Source organism: Oryctolagus cuniculus, chromosome 7 (genome assembly GCF_051225735.1).
Source record: "Oryctolagus cuniculus isolate XC-2025 breed Fujian yellow rabbit chromosome 7, ASM5122573v1, whole genome shotgun sequence".
Lineage (NCBI taxonomy): Eukaryota > Metazoa > Chordata > Mammalia > Lagomorpha > Leporidae > Oryctolagus > Oryctolagus cuniculus.
This window is the reverse complement of record NC_142873.1, coordinates 87,216,853-87,237,999: the sequence shown is the minus strand read 5'-3', so window position 1 is coordinate 87,237,999 and position 21,147 is coordinate 87,216,853. Positions and strand designations below refer to the sequence as shown.

The following is a 21,147-nucleotide window of genomic DNA, read 5'->3' as shown; positions in this document are numbered from 1 at the left end:
TGTATTGTAAAGATTTGAGGTGACAAACGGTGTGACTATTAAAGTACCCCAAAGGTTGTATATTCTAGACGGCTGGCGCAGGAACTAGGGTTGGTGGTGCAGTGCGCAGACTCCAGGGTAGCTGCTTCCCGCCCCCTTGGAGTGTAGGCGTGACCCGCGACTTGCTCTGCCCAATAGAACACAGCCAGGTTGCTGGAATGTGCGCCATGACGTGTCCGTGATTACATACACACCATTGTCTAACGATTGTAGGGTGGCTGTTTGTGATTGTAGGGTGTGTCTTGCTGGAGACTTGTTGCTCGCTTTGGGAAAGCAAATTGCTCTGTTGGAGGCTCCCTGTGCGGGCACGGTCACGTGGGAAGGAATTGTAGATGACCTCTAGGATCTGAGGATGGCTTTCTCTCCCCATAGCCAGCGAAACACTGACCGCCTCCATCCTGCGGCTGCAGAGAACTGAATTCTGCAAACAACTTGAGCGAGCCGGGAAGCGCGTCCTTCCTCTTCCCATTGAGCTGAGATGGAGACCACAGGTGGACTCAGCCCATCTGTGCCTGGGCCCTGACCCGCAGGAACCGTGACATGACCAACGCGGTGTTTCAAATCTCCCCCTTTGTACGGCTTTGCTGCGTAGCAACAGAACCGGAATATAGCTAGCTCGGAAAATGAAGGTCTCCCCAAAGGGATGAGAGCGGTGATGAAGCCAATCAGCACCGCGCCCCGGGTTGGGGGGGGGGGGGGTCTTCTTTCCCTCTCTCCTCTGTGCACGCATGGCAAGTTCTAACATCAACTGACCTGGCAGTTATTTTAGTGCCAGTTTCACCAAACTAAGTTCCCTAAGGACGGCAACTTTACTTTATTCATGTGTTTGTCTCCTCTTGAGCCTTCGTTATATACTGGGTAGCTGCAGTGGAAAACAGAGGATCGGATTGCTGGCAACCAAAAGCTTCCTTCGAATACTTCAGAAAATCAGTTACCTTCACTTAACAGATATAGAACGTTTTCCCCTTAAAACATTCTCTTCCCACGGAGTAGAGCTGCGCTAATATGGAAGGCACTGGCCACTTGAAAAGTGGCTGGTCCCGATGGACATGTGCTATAAATATCACGTTTTCAAGCCCAGGATGAAAACAATGTAAACGCACTTAAAACGTAAGAGGTAACAAATCGTTTTACAGTTCAAAAGATAGTGTTTCAGATATATTGGGTTATGCATTATTAAGTTTTACTTGTTTAATTTTACTTTTTAAAATGTAGCTTGTGGAGAATTGAAATTTCCATGTTGACAGCACTGCACGGATGAGAACGGGCGATCTGCAGGGGCAGGTCTGCTGAGTCACAGCAGCCTCGCCGCGGCATCGTGATTCAGCGTCTCCCCTGGCAGGTGTGGCCCTCTTCCAGAAGAGCCTGCTCCACAGCAAGGAAGCCTGAGTTCCATACAAATCCAGCAGCGGCTGCCGTTCAACCCTCCAACCTAAACTGTTCTCTCTCAGCCTTGCGCAGGCTCCGCTTTGTTTTCGTTTAGGTGAAGAGTGTGATGCTGAACTTCCTGGTTGGTTGGCTCTGGATTTTAAATAAGTTTGCCCTTTCATAAAGGGCAAAAATAACACATCAAGTTAAATTTGGGGAGGGGGTGGTGGTGTACCACAACGGGTTAAACCACAATTTGCAACACCAACATCCCATATTGGAGTGCTGGCTCGAGCTCTAGCTACTCCACGTCCAACCCAGCTCTTGCTAATTTGTCTGGAAAGGCAGCAGACGATGGCACCTACTACCCATGCGGGAGACCAGCATGGAGCCCCTGGCTCCTGGTTTCTACCTGCCCCCAAGCTGGTTGTTGTGGTCATTTGGGAAGCAAACCAACAGATGAAAATCTCTCTCTCTGTCTCTACCTCTCTGTTACTCTGCCTTTCAAATAAATAACTTTCTTTTTTAAAAAAAGCTTTATTTATTTATTTGAAAGAGTTACACAGAGAGAAGAGATGCAGAGAAAGAGAGACAGACAGAGAGAGAGATTCTTCCATCTGCTGGTTCACTCCCCAAATGACCGTAATGGCCAGAGCTGAGTTGATCCAAAGCCAGGAGCCAGGAGCTCCCTCCATGTGTCCGACACGGGTGCAGGGGCCCAAGGATTTGGGCCATCCTCCACGGCTTTCCCAGGCCATAGCAGAGAGCTGGATTGGAAGAGGAGCAGCTGGGACTCGAACTGGCGCCCATGTGGGATGGAGGCACTGCAAGCGGCAGCTTTGCTCGCTACGCCACAGCACTGGCCCCATAAATAAATTTCTAAAAAAGATTAAATTTTAGATAATACATGAGGTGGGGCCAGTGCTGTGGCACAACGGGTTAAAGCGCCAGCTTGCAGCCACTAGTCCTTGGGCCCCTGCACCCGTGTGGGAGACCCGGAGGAAGCTCTTGGCTCTTGGCTTGGGATCGACTCAGCTCTGGCCATTGCAGTCATTTGAGGAGTGAACCAGTGGAAAGGAAGACCTCTTACTCCCTGGCTCTACCTCTCTCTGTAACTCTTTCAAATAAATAAATCTTAAAAAAAAAAAAAATTCTGTGGAAATGGAATTTAAAGATGTTTATTTTGGTGCAAAAATTTATTGAAATTTTTTTCTTAATATGAATTTTCCAAAAAACTTTAAAAGATCCTTCATATATGCTGTTTTTATAAGCCATGGAGGCTGTTGAGTTTTTAATACCCACAGATGAATGAAATCTATTTTGTTTTTTCTCTAATCTGGGCTCCAGACAATTTCTGAAGTTTTAATTTTAAAAAGGCACAGAGAAGTCGAGATCAGGACACTGAAACATGCGACCATCACCACCCTCCTCTCAGGGCCAAGGTGTCACAGCCACCTGTGGATGCTGGCTGCCCCAGAAGCTTGTGCTGCCGTGACAGCTGCTGGCACCACCAGTTGTGAGTTCCCCCATCAGAGTTCAGTCTTTCTCTCCCAGGGCTTGCCAAAGGGAGCCCAGGATCCCCCTCCAGGCCCGCATTTCCCCCCAGTACCTCCATGAGCTGCCTGGAGACCACGTCGGTGGAAGCAGTGCAGACCCAGGGTTAGCAGGGTGCTAGAGGTCAGGCCTGACTGTTCCTCCCAAGATAACTTACCCGTCACCTAGGGTTTACCTGATGAGAATAATGCTGGCCGGCGCCGCGGCTCACTAGGCTAATCCTCCGCCTTGCGGCGCCAGCACACCGGGTTCTAGCCCTGGTCGGGGCGCTGGATTCTGTCCCGGTTGCCCCTCTTCCAGGCCAGCTCTCTGCTGTGGCCCGGGAGTGCAGTGGAGGATGGCCCGAGTGCTTGGGCCCTGCACCCACATGGGAGACCAGGAGAAGTACCTGATCTTTGGATCAGCGCGGTGCACCGGCCGCAGCGCACTGACCGCGGCGGCCATTGGAGGGTGAACCAACGGCAAACGAAGACCTTTCTCTCTGTCTCTCTCTCTCTCTCTCACTGTCCACTCTGCCTGTCAAAAAAAAAAAAAAAAAAAAGAATGCTAATATTCCTATCTGTTTCTTGGAGTTAATATTAAAAGGGATGGATAAACTTCCACATCAACTAAATGAAAACAGAAATGGATTCTTCCAGAAGGATAGCTTAGTCCTGTTGTCTAGCAGCAAAAGACTTGCCTCCTATTAAGGGCAATATATTGAACCCCTGGATTACCTCGATTCTGAGAATTTTCAATAAGATCTCCTTCCAATGTCCCGAAAAGTGTGTCTGTGTGTGTGTGTGTGTGAGAGAGAGAGAGAGAGAGGATCACAAGTATAAAAATATATTTCCCCAGATGGCCCATTAGAGGCCACATGCTCAGCTAGAGAAAAAGAAATTTACAAAGCACAAGGCATGGTCCTATTTTTCTCATGGACCTTATTTAAGGCAACAGAATAAGCACATGTAGCAATTGCGAATGAAGGCACTTCATTGCCAGGCATCCAAACACCAGGACAAGTGCCATCAGTCTCCTAAGAGCTCTGCCTGCCTCCAGACCTGCTTCTTGTAGGTCATTCTCCACAGAACCCCCAGCGTGATTCTTTAGAGTGGGATTCTAACCAATTTTATTATTCTGTATTATGACCTTCAATGATTTCAGGATAATTGCCAAGTTCCCATCAGGGATCAGATTCCTGGCTTTCTTGCCACCTCATTTCTGGTCCCCCTCCTTTGCCTTTTGTCACCCAACACCCAATTGTGAGCGATGCCCTGCCCACAGCCCTCCTGGTTCACTCCTAGCCAGCTTTTAAGGCAAAGCTCAAGGGGCCAGCACTGTGGCTAAGCCTCTGTCTGCGGCACCGGCATCTCAAATGGGAGCCAGTGCAAGTCCTGGCTGCTCCACTTCTGATCCAGCTCTCTGCTATTGGCCTGGGAAAGCAGTGGAAGATGCCCAAAGACCTTGGGCCCCTGCACCCATGTGGGAGACCGGAAAGAGGCTCCAGAGTCCTGGCTTCGATCAGCCTGGCTCCAATCATTGTGGCTATTTGCGATGGAGGACCTTTCTCTCTCTCTGACTCTGCCTCTCAAATAAATAAAATTAAAAAAAAAAATCCACAGCTCAGGACACAGCCACACTCTCCCCTGTCAAGATGGAACTGAGGACCTGCTGTGTCCTCCTTACACTAAGTTCTGGAGGGCTCAACATACAGTAGGCACTCAAGAGACTGGCTAAGTGGACCCAGGAAATGAAAAGGGATGCTCCTTGAAGTTACTAAGGAGCACAGTACTGCCAATTTGTGTCTTTGTCTATCTTGATCGTATTAGTCGTCTTTGTAACATTTGAACTTCGTGAAAATTCTCTCCTTCCTAAGGATGGCTTGTGACAGCTTCTTAATATTCACCCTCAGCTCTCTTCTCTTCACGCTGTGAAAAGGGCCTTTGCCTCTGCACCTGCCTGTTTTCCAAGACTCTACCTTGTGTTTCTTGTTCTGTTCTCTGTCCTTTGTGACTGCTGGTGTGCCCACGGTTGGCTTTTTTTTTTTTTTTTAAGATTTATTTATTCAAAAGGCAGAATTAGAGAGAGAGTGAGTTCCATCTGCTGGTTCACTCCTCAGATGGCTTCAATGACTGGAGCTGGGCCGATCTGAAGCCAGGAGCTTCTTCTGGGTCTCCCACTCAGGTACAGGGGCCATCTTCTACTGCTTTCCATAGTAGAGAGGTCACAGCAGAGAGCTGGATAGGAAGTGGAGCAGCCAGCACTGCAGGTGGCGGCTTTACCCGCTAGGCCACAGTGTCGGCCCCAGTGCCCACAGCTTCAATAGCCCTTCATGTACTGACTCTCAGTATCTAGCCCAGACCTTGCTGTTGAGTTCCAGCTCACGTATCACTGTCCACTGGACCCATGCTCCAAACAATTCATTATCCCTGTATCCCACTCTGAGGCTTGATGACTCATGAGGACTCTCAGGACTCAGACCAGCTTTGGCTCATGGCCATGATTTATTGGAGCAAAGAATACAGAAGAAAATCAGCAAAGGAAAAAGGTGCATGGGCCAAGTCGGGGAGAAACCAAGCCCAAGCCTCCAGCTGTCCCTTCCCAGAGTCACAACAGTGTTAAAACATGTTAAGAGATGCTGCAACGCTCACCTGGGCCAAGGTGTTCAGGGTCAAGTAGGCATGAGCACCCATCCATGCAACTCATTACTCAGATCCCAGCCTCACAGGCGACAAGAGGCACTCACCATAAACCACTTTACTGGGATAACTTTACCAGGTCCCACCAGTCCAGCCTGGCCCAAGGCCTCAGGGATAAATTCTTTTAGCAAGGAGAAGTGCCAGGGCTCATGCCAGCCCAGTCCTGCAGACAGAACTTTCTCGAGCATAATATGCAGACACCCCAGGTCTGCTGGCTTCACCATTTCCTGCACATCTTCTGAAGCTCTTCGTCCTTGAGCCCTGTCATCCATCCCTCTGGGCCAGAAGTCAGCCTGGAGTTCCGTTTAAGCCCAGCATCAAGGCAGAGTGTACCCTAAGCCCACCCCCTCCTCTCAATCGCTTCTCACTTGGATCCCTGCAGCCTGGTCTCATTGCCATTTTGCTTTCCTCCCAGCAATTCTCCAGACTGCCTCCACCCACAAATCAGGACATGAGGAATGCGAGGAAGGGAGTACAATCAGGCATTTGTGATCAGTGCTTTAGCAGAGGACTGCTCAGGGTGCTCCCACAAGGAGAGGCATCAGGCTTGTGTCGCATTTGCACTTCAAACATTCAAGAGCATCGTCAAGCCTTCAGGGTAATTCAACCCCACCCCTTACCCAAGACCCACTAGCCTGGCCCCTGCCTACCCCTCCCACTGCCTTCACTCTGGCTACACAGGACCACTGTGGTTTGTGCAAAGGTCATGTGGTTTCACAGCTTTGACCTTGCATGTTGTTACCTCTCCCTGCCAGACAGAGGCAGACACTTGAGGGGTGTGTGTGTGTGTGTGTGTGTGTGTGAGTGTGGTGTGTGTGTGTGTGTTGTATGTTCCTGTTCTGCTTGGCTCAGCTGGTGAGTTTCTGCATTCCCCTAATGTTTCTCATAGCCAGAACACAGTAACACATGCAAACTGTGCGTGATGCTTACATAGTTCCCTAACACATCAGTCCCCTTGGGCATTTATTGAACAAGTGTTCTAGGAGAACGTGTTGCTAGGCTAAGGCCGCAACTTGATTCAATCCTTCAGAAACTGTACCTGAGGCACGAATTACAGTTAGCAGCTTGGGGGCGAGGGAGGGTTCAAAAATCAAAACTCCTGTGTCTCGGTTACTTGGAGATGGTCTTCCACCAGCCCCAGGGGGATTGTCCTTTCCCATTTACACCCAGGGTACAGGCCTGCAAAGAACAGCTCCCTTTTTCACTATCACAGCTTCTCGGTTTGTACAATTCGGGCACATGAGCTATAATCAATGAATCCATGTTATGCAGTGTTTTGAGGTCTACAAACCAAAGCTACCCAGTGCAAAGAAAGTCTCGCTGCCACAGGCTCAAGAGAGCATGGCCCCGGTGGCTATGTCGCAGGTGTACAGCCCTTTCTGACCCTTGTTGCACGGTCAAAGTCCACCTCTGCAATTTACCATGGTCCTTTTGTTTCTAATGGAAGAATTTAAATTTTATTTTTTTAAGATTTATTTTATTTATTTGAAAGACAGAGTAGACAGAGTTAGAGAGTTAAAGACAGAGAGAGAGGTCTTCCATCTGCTGGTTCACTCCCCAACTGGCCACAATGGCCAGAGCTGCGCCGATCTGAAGCCAGAAGCCAGGAGCTTCTTCCAGGTCTCTCACACGGGTGCAGGGGACCAAGCACTTGGGCCATTTTCTACTGCTTTCCCAGGCCACAGCAGAGAGCTGGATGGGAAGAGGAGCAGCCGGGACTAGAACTGGCACCCATATGGGATGCTGGTGCTTCAGCCCACCAGGGCTTTAACTCGCTGTGCCACAGCGCTGGCCCCAGAATTTAAATTTTAAACACATGAGTTCTTGCCCCAGATCTTTGTCCTTGATAAAAATGATGACAGTGCTTCAGAAATGAAAGATCAAAGCTGAATTTGCAAATCTCAGTGATACATTGCCACAGCTTAAGATGGAAAACCATCTCTTCAAGAGCGTATGTGCCAAGGCAGTGTGTGGCTGCTTGCTGGATTTCTATTTTTCTTGGTGGGATTAACATGGAATCTGCAACATTATTTGGAAAAGTTTGGTTTCACTGAGGTCAAGTAATTTTATATTTTTACTACTATTTCTTTCCCTAAAATAAATAAAATTTTAAAAAAATCACAGCTATCAATCATCTGCTTTTAAAGGCAAAAGGATTTTTCAAGTTAAGAGGCAGAGTGGTTTAAATTTAAGCTGATATTCTTTCCATGAAGCATTCAGTCCTGGGTGACTATTAGAACTACATTTGATTGAACCTCTTCACTGATCAAAAATTAAACATATACAAAAGTTTAAAGAGATCTGGGCTGAGAACTTAAAGAAAAAAACCTCCGTGTGGCGAACAGACTGTTATAATTAACACCTGTACTTAGAGGTTAACAGGCTGGTTTGCGGTAGTCAGGGCTAACAGCGAGCAGAGCCGGAACCTGGGGAAGCAGCTGTCTGACCTCACAGCTGCCGGGTAAGATCAGCTCCACCCCTGTAGTCCAGGTGTCACATACCGTACAGAACTGGAGCCAAAGACAATCGAGGGCAGGCTCTCGGTAATCAGTCTTCCGGCTCCAGGGACTATGTAAAAGCTTTGCTTTTTTTCTAATCAGTACACCGTCTGGCGTAAGGGGGCATCAGAACCAGGAATGAGTCTCCACCGACCAGAGTTCAGCATGGAAATGCAGATGCGACAGAACAGTTCCAACCTCCGGGAGGAAGCTAGCCTCCTTACCCGAAGCACAAAAGCCACAGCACGTGCATCCCATCCCCTTGTTTTTCATGAAAAATGTTTCTGAAAGCTCACCTGACCTCTGGACAAAACAAGGTGTTTCTGGTCACTGTGGCTGTAGCCGCAGAGGGACACACACTCACTGCCCCGGAGTGAGTAGACTAAGTTGGAAATTTAGAAATCAGAGGATACATTTAAAAAAAAATAGGGTGTTGTGAGGATTTTAAGATTTATTTCAGAGTTAGAGAGGAGAGCGAGCTGCTGGTTCACTTCCTGAATGGCTCCAATGACCAGGGCTGGGCCAGGCTGAAGCCAGGAGCTTCATCCATGTCTCCCACGTGGGTGCAAGAAGCACACACACTTAGGCCATCTTCCTTTATTTATTTGACATGTAGGGTTATAGACAGTGAGAGAGAGACAGAGAGAAAGGTCTTCCTTCCGTTGGTTCACTTCCCAAATGGCCGCTATGGCCGGCACTGTGCCGATCCAAAGCCAGGAGCCAGGTGCTTCTTCCTGGTCTGCCATGTGGGTGCAGGGGCCCAAGCACTTGCGCCATCCTCCACTGCCCTCCCGGGCCACAGCAGAGAGATGTACTGGAAGAGGAACAACCAGGACTAGAACCCGGTGCCCATATGGGATGCCGGCGCCACATGCGGAGGATTAGCCATGTGAGCCACAGCGCCGGCCCCTAGGCCATCTTTCATTACTCTCCCAGGCACATTAGTAGGGAGCTGGGTCAGAACTGGAACAGCTGGGACATGAACTGGCACCAATATAAGATGTCAGTGCTGCAGGCGGCAGCTAAACCCACTGTGCCATAGTGCCAGACCTGAGAATTTTTTTTTTTAAGTTTATTGAAAGGCAGAGCAAGAGTGAGACATCTTATATCTGCTAGTTCACTACCCAAATGCTTGCAACAACTGGGGCTGGGCCAGGCTCAAGCCAGGAGCCTGGAACTCTATTCAGGTCTCCCACACAAGTACTTGCACATGCTGCCTGCCAGATGCATTAGCAGGGAGCTGGACCACAAGTGCGGAGAAGTCAGGACTCGAAGCAGAACTCTGATATGGGATTTGCATGTTCCAAGCTGTAGCTTAAAGTGCTGTGCTGTGCTTTAACGTCTACCCAGATTCGGGTTTTTAAGTTCTGGTTTTATCACGCCCTAGAGTTCATCAATTAGCATCCAAGTTTGCTGTCAACTCTCTAAAAACAGGAAAATTAATACCTTCTTGTAGAACTACTGAAAGAATTAAAAGACAATGTGAATGCTCTGCACATAAGTGAAACTATACTACCATTTGAACATTTTAAAAAAACGACTGAGATATTTCAAAATGTTTTGCATGAAAAGAAACTTATCCTTTAATTCCATTTTCCCACAAACTTTCTCAGTAGCCTAGTATCATGCACCATGATCCCCTCTGCCCTTCCCCTGACTTGGGAACGCTGGGACCCCATGCATTCCAGGCGGTGCAGTTATAGGTGGACTGGTTCACCCCGGACTGCTACGTGGGCAAGACTGCAATCTCCGCCTATGGTACACCAACGCAGTGCTTGCCACCTGCTGCATGACCTGTTTTCCCTAATACTCTGGGGAAAGAATCAAGCAAGAAACGCAATCATAAAACAAGCTTCCTACCCTCTTGAGAAAGAACAGCTTTGGGGTTCTAACCAAAACTGTATAGTCCATTCATTTCAGTGAGAAATGTGCCATATAAGTTTTATCAGCATTTTATAATTCACATCAACCAGTATGTGCATACTGTGTTAAGCATTATACTAGGTACAGATAGTTCTTAAATCTATGAATATTGAGGCGCATCTTTTCCAGGATCTATATATATAATCACAGACATGACAGCACTTTCTGTACCCTCCAAAATCTATTATTTGCAAATATTACCAAAAATATAAAAAATACCTCAGCAAGACAAGTGAAAGCTTTTATATTAATTTAATCAACAATCCACTCCACTCTTAATTTACATCCAGCCTGAAAAAAGAACACGGTATTTAGGAAAAGGACTGGAATAACCTAGTTCATTATCTTCCATGGTGCGCAAATCTTTGCAAATGCTTTTTCTATTAGATAATAATTCATGTTCATGTGGGGAGAAAATCCTATACTATTTTACAGGTAAACATTTGTATTATAGAAACAAAACCCATAAAAACAAAACCATAATCACATTTAACACCTTCCATACAAATGATGCCAAGACTTTAACTGCAGCCATGTTACTGTTCCAAAATGGTAATGCGGCTCTAGAACAGAAACACCAGTCCACATTTTAAGAACAGAACAAATGTGTGAATAACAGCTATCAGTATTACAACAATGTGCCAGGGTTACATAGCTGGTTCTCCACTTATTTCAGAGTCTCCACTTCAGGCAGTGTGCTTGTCTTCTTATCCTCAAGATCGCAAGCCCTGACATCTATCAGATGCTACATCAAGTACTCAGCCAAAGACTGGGAAAAGGACAAACAGAAGAGTATGCGTATTTACTAGGCTTCCATGATTCACACTTACTCTAAACCCAATCTAGAAATCAGGGCATGATTCACACCCAGATACACACTTGGACGATTTTTACAGCACGGCACTTAGGGAAGGGTCTGCAGAGGGTGCTGCCTGCCACCACCACCCTGGGGCCCGGCAGCTTCCAGCTCCACCAAGGGAGGTCGAGACTGGATTCCAGGGTGTTCTTCTCCTTATCCACCTGGAATGTGTTTGCTCAAAAAAAAAAAAAAAAGTTATCAACAAGCTTAAGAATAATTCTAGTCTGCTAAGGTAGGAAATATACAATTCCTTTCAAATAACAGTGTTATTTCCATTATATCACACGGCAAACAATTTGCTATGGATTGTCCTGTGAGAACTCATCATTTAATACAGTGCTTCTGTAAGAAAATACCCATTAAGTGAAATTGTAGTCCCAACTTTCTGGTATCATTGAATTCTTCTAAGTTGCTCATCATCCTAAGTGGCAAACACAAGCATTTAATAAGATGGTTATCTCAAATGTTTCTTAACCGCTTTTATGCTTTGAAAATTCCAAGTGGATACGCCATGAAAAACAAATGAGGTCCAAAATATTTTAGATTTACATGCTGATAAATAAGAAGGTGCTTATTTAGAATGAGGAGGAGGACTTCCAAGCTAAGCACACTGTGGTACCATTATGTACTCATGGCTGAATGAAACCCTGCAGCGTGGCTCTGGTACACAGCACATTCCCAGAAAGGGAAGAGAAAAACAAAATCCTAGCGGTTTCACGTATGGCGTCGGGAGTTTTCCAACATGAAAACCATGACAATACCCTGGGAAGTGTAGGGGGACGGGGGAGCACTGAGGAGCTGGAACGCACGACACGGGGGTGATGCTATCAGGTAAGACAGGTCATTTCTGGCAGGGACTCTCTGCAAAGAGCAAATGAGCCTGAGTTCCATTTTACTGTTTCTTGCACAAGGAAACCTTCTTTCCAAATAATAAAGTCCTCTTTCAAACGGAAGCGTACAACACAGCTTTTTAGAAATCACTGCCACAGAATAGTGTCTCCTTGAGGGACTTACACTGAAAACCAGAGTATTTGCTTCTGGCAAGCACATCATGGAAATCTCTAGGCGTGCGCGGGGGGCAAAGGGGCATGCTGGATTCCTGACTACTTTTTAAATGTACCTTTGACCATGGGATTGCTACACAGCAGCAGAACAACAACAGCCCAGCTAAGTCTCTTCCTTTGGAAAATGGTAGTATCTTTGAAATTCTGTAACATGTGGAATATTCTACAGAGAAGTGATCATGCATCAAGCTGAAGGCAGTGAGCCACCCATGTTTAAGATGCAGCAGCTCAGAGCCGAAATATGGTTACTGTGTTACAAGTGTCTTCATCAATGTCTCATAAGATACTCTTAATGATAGCCGACCAGCCCTGAAGAAATGGTTGCCACTACCCAACTCCAGAGTCACACAGAGTGAACAGATGACACAAACAGGCTTTTTGTGGGTAATAGGACAAACTTCAATGGAACAGCCACAAACAGGGTTTCTGAGTGTGAGTGCTGAAAAGGGGAAGGCAGCTAGGCCTAAACTACAGGGACCGGACCACCGGGGACTGGATCTGCGTCAGCGTCTATGTACAGAGTCAGGCAGGGTTAGGCACTTAAAGCTTTCTGATGAGGATCCTGGCCCTACAGTAATACGACTACCAGTAATAAGATACTTTTCATGAAGAAACATGCACTCAGGAACATTACAGAGACAGGAAACAGCCTAAGACTGTTCTGGAAACAAAATGACTCTAGATTGTCCAGAGAATATGGATTATAAAATTCAATACTTTTACACTGTCATTGTTTTTAATTATCAGTGGTAAATATCTCATTGAAAAAAATTATTTAAAAATTACTGGCAATGATACAAAGCCCTCACTGGTACAGATATTACTGTATTGGGATCCATCTGGTAAGGAAAATACCACCATCTAGATATCTTAACTATCTTCTATCATCCAAATACCTTAAACCAATATTCTTAGATTGTTTTATTCAAAGATATTTTTGTCCTGCCCCTATACTCTATAATCTTTTTAAAAATTATAATTTTCTACATATATAAAATAAAAATCTAATGCTGTAAAAATCTCAAAAATGTAACATTAGTAATGCTGATTATCTAAAGAACTCTGCTTCATGGTACAGCTTTGAATATTTATTGCCCAGATGGATTAAAAAAATCTTAAATGTAATGTGGCAATGGACCTAAAAATCTGTAAACAGAATATCACCAAAAAATTTTTATTGGCATGAAATGCTATACGTATGGTTGTGTGAAACTTTTAACTCTTAAAGCCTTTTAACATAATCATGTATATCTATGTACAAAACATACATAAATTTCACTTTATTTAAAACATATGAAAGAGGTAATTTCAAATCACACTAAACATAATAAATATAGAACTTGTTTTGTTAAAAATCTACAGTATACATTCAAGTTAAAGGCTAAACTTCCAATTCCAACTATGTTTAAGACAAAAATTAAACATTTACAATAATCAGTTTCCTAAAAGTGCTATTTTTAATACCTATAAGAGGAAACTCATTCTAGTGCTTTTGTTTCCACCCAAACATCTTACATTCCTTCATTCACAGAACCAGATGCTTCTGTTACTAAAAATACATCTCCAAAGCTTTTAGATCCATTTAAATAGATTTAACATTTCAGCTCTTTGGGGGACGACAAGGGAGTCCAAACAGACAACTCAGACCATCTGAAATCATTAGAGATGACCACCTTTATGATATACCCTGTACCCTGTTTCAACTCAGATGTGAAGTTTGATGAACAGGTTAATGAAGACATTCTGGCCGACAAGTCTAAGGTAAGCCATCCTTCTCTACGTGAGAATTTGTATAGGGCGAGAAGCAGCCGCTATAGCAACCTTCCTGTGATCCGGGTCTGGACATCACGCTCCACTTCTGATTTGTACATTCTCTTCCCACCTGATTTGGTTTCGTTTCTTCAGGAGTTATATTCAGTACATTGATTGAACTGTTGGGAAAAGATAGGAAGGTCTTTGTAAGTATCCCCTCCTTCCAGGATAACTTAGGCAGGTCTCAATGTCTAAAGTCTGACGGCCTCCCTGCCCTGTGCCAGGGACACTTCGAGGATGCACTGATAAGAACATTAAAGAACTGTTTCAAAATGGCCTCCCTGGTCACTTCTCGCGCTCCACTGACTCACGTGACCAGTCCATTTCTTTTATTTCTCTCTCAATCCACTCCGAAGGGCATCCCCAAGTGAAACTTAAGGTAGACAGAGAACATGTGGGATTTCAAAACTCACATTACACACTGCTTTCTGCCATTTCCAAATCTCTTAATGCGTTTTTGTTCATGCACACTTGCGTCTGTCCCTCCAGCTACGTAATGAAAGCTCATAAAGGCAGTTAAGAACCAAACATTGAAGGCACAACCTTTAGGTTCAACCAGCCTCAAAGAGATCTGGTTAAGTGACTGCTTTAAAAATCTATGAAGTGTAGCATGTGAACAACACATTTTTATCAATTGTTTATACAGTATAATTTTTTTCACAAAAAATTTTCTAGATGTACATTTCTTGTGACTTTTGCTTACTAACTCAACCTCATAACGTGGTAATCCTAAAAAACATCAAGTTACTTCTAACTCCAAAAACCTAATCAAAATTTTTGTTTATATCAACTTACCCTTCCTTAGAATAGCTTACAATGATTTAGTTCCCAGAATCCCCATGCCTCAGATCTGTCACAGATGCGACCAATGATCAACTAGGTTCTAAGACAGCCTTTAGGTAAAATTCTATCTAACAGAGAAGGAGAGACGGGGCGCTGCTGTACAAATTACTTTGCTGTCCTCTAATCGTAAACCCAGATCCGAGGGGCTTCAGGGGCAAGAGATCCAATTGTAAATCATTTAAAATTTCAAGAAACCATGTCATGCTGCCCGACTTTTCTATTCTACACTCAACTCTTTCCTGCTTCACTCCTAGGGGCTGGAACAGCCAGACAGACTACCTTCAAGCACTGAAATTCTGCTCTCTACTACTGATACCGGCAAGACCAGCCCTCAGGACACAAGAAACAAAAGGCTTTCTCACAGTACATCTGTGTTTTTCGTGTTTTTCCCCCACAGCCCATCACTGAGTGTTTATGATGCACTATGTACCCAGTGCCTTTCCTGTATTAGCACTGAACTCACAATACCCTTTGACCCAGGTACTAAACGGTGGATGCTTTGTTTCTGGAACCCATTCAGGACTATTCATGCCAAGTATTTCATAACCAAAAATAATTATGTAAAATAAAAATTTTAAAAACGTGCGTGCTGAGTACACAGGGGCTCTCCTCTTATTCCCTGTACGTTCGTCCATATTCTAACTTTTACATCTCTCACTTTCTCGAGCTTGCACGCCTTTTTCACTAAACGCCTTCAGCACGGAAACGTGTGTCCCACCTTGGGATCCCTCCACGTCCCAGGGTTCTCTCACTCGGCTCTTCCTTGCCTGCCAGTGCTTGGAGTCCCAGTCCTGCCTGCCTCTGAGGGCAACTACAAATCGCACTGTCTTGTCCTCCTTTTTAAAAGCTTCACATGCTGTTTTACAATCTATTTCACAAATCTTGGCCTGAGAGCCAGCTCCAGGACGATCTCTCACTGCCAAGGGCCAAGCCTGCTGCAGCTCTGGCTCCTCTTTCCAAGGCGCCTGAAAAACTGCAGGCCCTCAGGACCCTGTCTCCTACTTTAATTAAGAGGAAAGATTATCACTGCACTTGCTAACTTCCCCTTTGATCTTTCCTATTCCTTGCTATCTTTTTGTTTTAAAGATGTATTTATTTGTTTGGAAGGTCGAATGACAGAGAGGGAGGCAGATACACAGAGAGAGAGATCTTTCACCTGTAGGTTCACCCCTCAAATGGCAGCAACAGCCAGGGCAACGGGAGACCAAAGAGACTCAAGCCCTGAGCCATCTCTGCTGCACCCCCCCCCCCCCATGCACTAGCAGGAGGCTGGGCTGGAAGCACAGAATAGCTGAGGCTCCATCCCAGGCACGTGGTCCAGGAGATGGGAGCCCCCAGGCATGGTTTAATCCATCACACCACAGCACCTGCCCCGGCTGCTCTTTATCGTACTAGGGATACTCTCTTGGCTTCCTATGCTCAGTTCAAAATTAATCTTGGAATCGGCCCTGAGGCAGAGCATTAACATTATATTTAAGAAAATGATTTAGCAATAGAGGAAAATGCAAAAACGCAGCAATATATGCATTTTCTGGGGACACAGAGCAAGCTTTTTATCACTGTCACCCTTGGGCAGAGATTTTTTTTATCATTCAAGTTGCACAGGTTTTTCCCAGTTCTGCCGCCCTTCAACACCAATGAAATGGGCACACCAAAAAGAACCTGAAAATTTGCACTCTACAAAACCTTTCAAAACAATATCCTTGTAACTAAAGTACTTATTATGTAACTCTTGGAAATGAAACAATTTTAAACATGAACTTAAAAGTTACACAGTCTGGGGCTGGCAACGTGGCTCATTTGGTTAGTCCTCTGCCTGCGGTGCCAGCATCCCATATGGGCGCCGGGTTCTAGTCCTGGCTGCTCCTCTTCCAGTCCAGCTCTCTGTGGCCCAGGAGGGCAGTGGAAGATGGCCTGAGTGCTTGGGCCCCTGCACCCGCCTAGGAGACCAGGAAGAGGCACCTGGCTCCTGGCTTTGGATTGGCGCAGTGCCAGCCATGGTGGCCATTTGGGGGTTGAAGCAACAGAAGGAAGACCTTTCTATCTATAACTCTGTCAAATAAATTTTTAAAAAAAGTTACACATTCTATGATTTAGCTCTAAGAAGACAGAGATCAGATGTACATTGTTCAAAACTATATCTCCAGCATCCTCGCCCAGTCCCTATGTATACTGGACACCAATAACTAGTTGTATAATGAAGAAATCAATCTACTGGAGTAGTGTTGTGGCACAGTGGCTAAAGCCACCCCTGTGACATGGGCATCCCATTAACATCCAGTTCCCTGCTAATTAATGGCCTGGAAAAAGCAGCAGAGAATTGGCCCAAGTGTTTGAGCCCCCGCCACCCACATGGGAGACTCAGATGAGGCTCCTGGCTCAGCCCCAGCTGTTGCAGCCATCTGGGGAGTGAACCAGTGGCTGGAAGATCTCTCTGTCTCTCTCTCGTTCCCTGTCTCTCCTTCTCTCTCTATAACTCTTTTAAATAAATCTTAAAAAAAAAAAATCCACTAACTTCCTCCTCAAAGCTTCTATTGTTGCTAATACTATAGATAAGCCAATCTTCCCTTAGCTGCGCAAATTCAGTGATTTTCAGAAGTATGTGAGCTGTAGACAAATACCTGTGCTCAGACACACAGGAACGTGTCTGGCAGAAGTCTGAATTGGAAGGTGAAGCAGGAAGAGACTGAGTCAGCTTAGACGTGCAGACCGGAGACCCATTAGACACGCCATGAGGTTTCTTTTGCCGTGGCCTCGAGTGCATTATAAGATTGTCTCGATCAGAACCTGTTAAAAAAAAAAATGAAAACAGGCAGTACACATGCTGTGGTGTTAAATGTAGACAAGGCAACGTACTAGCAAGATTCACTGGGGTTCTGAGGGAAGTAAAAGACAGAAAACATTAATCTGAATCTCACTAATTCCGTGATTTCTGTTGCATATTCTGTAAATTTTTGAAGGATGTAGATTTCTAAAATTATAGTTCTAGACTAAATTGTCAAACATGACATTCTTACACACTTAGAACAAAAGTTACGAAAGTCATGCACTGTCCTATCATTCCCACTGGAGCTACAGTAAGTAAAATATTAAAGTTGGTTTTTAGTTCCAATTAGAGAGCTGTACGCTTTATTTAAGTGTGTGTTCAGACAAGAGTGTGTGAGGCACTTACTTCCTGAGAAGGCACTGAAAAGTTTCACATTTTCTGAGTTCTGGTGGTCAAATGTAGTCATATTTAAAAACTGCTGCTTTAACCAACTGGCTCTTTCTTCTTCGAATGCCTTTCTCTACCGTAACAAACCAAAGAAATAGCAATCAGTATGTCAACATCCACACAGCTGCCATTTCACGATTTATCTAGCTATCCGTGTTTGCTTGCCGCCTAAGTACATGAATATATATTTTAAAGAACAACAGGCAGGGCCAGCACTGTGGTGTAGTAGACAAAGCCACCATATGCAGCTCCGGCATCCCATATGGGTACCAGGGAGTCCTGGCTGCTCCATTTCCCATCCAGCTCTCTGCTTATGGTCTGAGAAAGCTGCGGACCTGGACCAAGTGCTTGGACCCCTGCACCCACATGGGAGACCCAGATGAAGCTCCTGGCTTCAGCCTGGCCCAGCTTCAGCCATTACAGCCATTTAGGGAGTCAACCTACGGATGGAAGCTCTCTCTCTCTCTCAATCTGCCTTTCAAATAAATAAATAAATCTTTTAAAAAATAACAGACTAGAAAATCTGTTCTTTATTATTTTGAGAGGTAGAAAGCTTCCATTTTCAAGTTCACTCCCCAAATGCTTGTAGCAGCTTCAGCTGGGCTAGGAACTCAACCTGGATCTCCTAGACATGTGGCAGGAGCCAACTACTTGAGCCATCACTTGCTGCCTCTCAAGTTGCACTTAGCAGGAAGCTGTAATCTGGAGTAGAGCGGGGACCAGAACCCAGGTGCCAGACACTGTGCATCCCAATCAGCACCTTAACTGCGAAGCCAAAAGGCTGCCCTTAGACATAGGTCTTACATGAATTCATGCAGAAACTCAGAATTTCCATGTAATAAAAACTGTACATTTAAAAATAAAATTTAGAAGTGGGCATTGTGGCTTCTGCTCAGTATGTCTGGATCTCATCCTGGAGTCCCAGCTCCTCTGCTTCCAATCTAGCTTTCTGCTAATGTACTTGGAGGGTGGATGAGGGCCAAATACTTAGGTTCCTGCCACTACTCATAAGGGAGATCTAGACAGAGCTCCTGGCTTTGTCCCAGCCCTGCTCTCTTTCTCCCAAGGCATTCTGCCTTTTGAATGATCTATAAAATATTACTCTATTTTTCCCAAAATTGTGCTTAAAAACCCCACTACCACCAGTCCCTTTGGGCTTTGCCAGGCTACTCTGGCTGGAGGTCTCTGACTTAATAAATCTTACTTTTAAATAAAAAAAAAATAGTCTACGTAATAAGCCATCAAGCACTATATCACATCATTTTTTTTCAAAAGATGTATTTATTTAATTGAAAGGCAGAGTTACAGAGAGAGGAGACAGAGATTTTCCATCTGCTGGTTCACTCCCCCAAATGGCCACAACACCCAGGACTGGGCCAGGCTGAAGCCAGGAGTCAGGAGCCTCCTCCAGGTCTCCCACGTGGGTGCAGAGGCCCTAGCACTTGGACCATACTCCACTGTTTTCCCAGGCCATTAGCAGCGAGCTGGATCAGAGGTGGAGCAGCCGGGACATGAACCGGTGTCCATATGGGATGCTGGCGTTGCAGGCTGCAGCTTTAAACTGCTGAGCCACAGCACCAGCCACTATCATATCAATTTTGAATTCAAATAAACAATACAAAAAAATGGAACAGAATATTAACCTGTTGAATAAGCAGACTATTAAAAACATGAAATTACAAATGAGAAAAATATCCTGTACTATAAATTAATCACTTCCAAAAAAAAAAAAAAAGCCATGAGGGTTTCATCAAGCATTTCTCATTCTCTAGCCACCTACTAATCCTAGGAGCCAGGACAACTAAACCACAGAGCCTGTGCAGATGATGTCAAACCTCCCCCTTCCCCACCAGCCAGGGGTCCTAAACCGAACCCCACCCTCCGCCCCTCACTCTGGAAAGGCCCCAGGCAAGGGGAGTGATATGCAAAGCACCAAGAATATCTCTTGGAGCAGCCTGGAGATAAAGCCTCAGAAACAGGGATGATCTCCTAAGGCCGGAGACAACAACTTGGCTTTGCTTCCTAAGGAAGACAACAACTGATGAAGTAGACTTTCACAGCTGTGGAGGACATTCACGTCAGCTACTCAAAATAACCCACACGAACTTTCACTCATAAATATTAATATGGAATCGGGCACTGGCACTGGAAGAAAGAACGTTATGAGAAAAAACGCCAAGACAGATAATTTACCATAGAGAACCATTTAAGAGAAGAAAAAAATTTTTTTTAAAAAGTAACAAGAGCCGGTGCCGTGGCTCACTAGGCTAATCCTCCGCCTTGTGGCACCGGCACACCGGGTTCTAGTCCCGGCTGGGGCTCTGGATTCTGTCCCGGTTGCCCCTCTTCCAGGCCAGCTCTCTGCTGTGGCCCGGGAATGCAGTGGAGGATGGCCCAAGTGCTTGGGCCCTGCACCCCATGGGAGACCAGGAGAAGCACCTGGCTCCTGCCATTGGATCAGCGCGGTGCGCTGGCCACAGAGTGCTGGCCGCAGCGGCCATTGGAGGGTGAACCAACGGCAAAGGAAGACCTTTCTCTCTGTCTACTCTGCCTGTCCAAAAAAAAAAAAAAAAAAGGTAACAAGAAACAGGTTAATAAACATTTGTAAAATACCAATATTATATAGAGAACAAAAATTAAGGGCATTAGGTCATTTACAGGATAAATTATGAAATAAAACTTGGGCTAAAGCAAGAAAAATACTGATCCTGAAAAGCAGTTTGGTGACCCACAAGATAAAGGTAAGAGAAGATCTCAGAATTTTTTTTAAGTTTTATTTTTATTTATTATAAAAAGAGACAGAGACAGAGATCTTCTACCTGCTGGCCCACTGCACAAATGCCCACAACAGCCCAGGAAAGGCCAGGCTTTCAAAGCCAGGAGAACCCAGAACTCAATAAGGGTCTCCCACATGGGTGGCAGGGGCCCAGCTACTTAAACCATCACCTACTTTCTCTCTAGTGAATATCAACAGGAAGCTGGAATTGGGAGGAGTTAATCCAGACACTCCAATATGTGATGCAGGTTTTCCAAGTGGCATCTTAACCACTGCATCAAATGCCTGCCCCTTTAGCTTGGCTTTCAACTTTTAAGTCTCAAGTTTAGACACATTACTTATACTATAGGATAGAATTTAAGTGTGTTAATGCTTGGCAATGAAAAACAATATCACAAACAAATTGCAAAGTAGAGCAGCAAGAGAGGTGGAACAAAGATAAATCCCAGAATTCCTGCATCTTTCTCTGCAGGAAGAAACTGACATTGTCTGAAATGGAACAAGTACACAAAAGAGGCA

At 45.2% G+C, this 21,147-nt stretch overlaps 1 protein-coding gene across 9 annotated transcripts in view; it reads right to left on the bottom strand.

Annotated features, from left to right (window-relative positions):
- Positions 1-10,293: 10,293 nt before the first annotated feature.
- SSX2IP (SSX family member 2 interacting protein) overlaps positions 10,294-21,147 on the bottom strand; it is a 54,021-nt gene continuing 43,167 nt past the window's right edge. For all 9 annotated transcript variants that reach the window (XM_089337125.1, XM_051857533.3, XM_051857536.3 and 6 more), the window contains 3 exons: positions 17,811-17,925; positions 17,260-17,425; positions 10,294-13,914 (listed from right to left, as the gene is read on the bottom strand). In XM_089337125.1, coding sequence (XP_089193251.1) covers positions 13,740-13,914; positions 17,260-17,425; positions 17,811-17,925 — 456 coding nt within the window. In that variant the 3' untranslated portion in view covers positions 10,294-13,739. The remainder of the gene's footprint in view (positions 13,915-17,259; positions 17,426-17,810; positions 17,926-21,147) is intronic.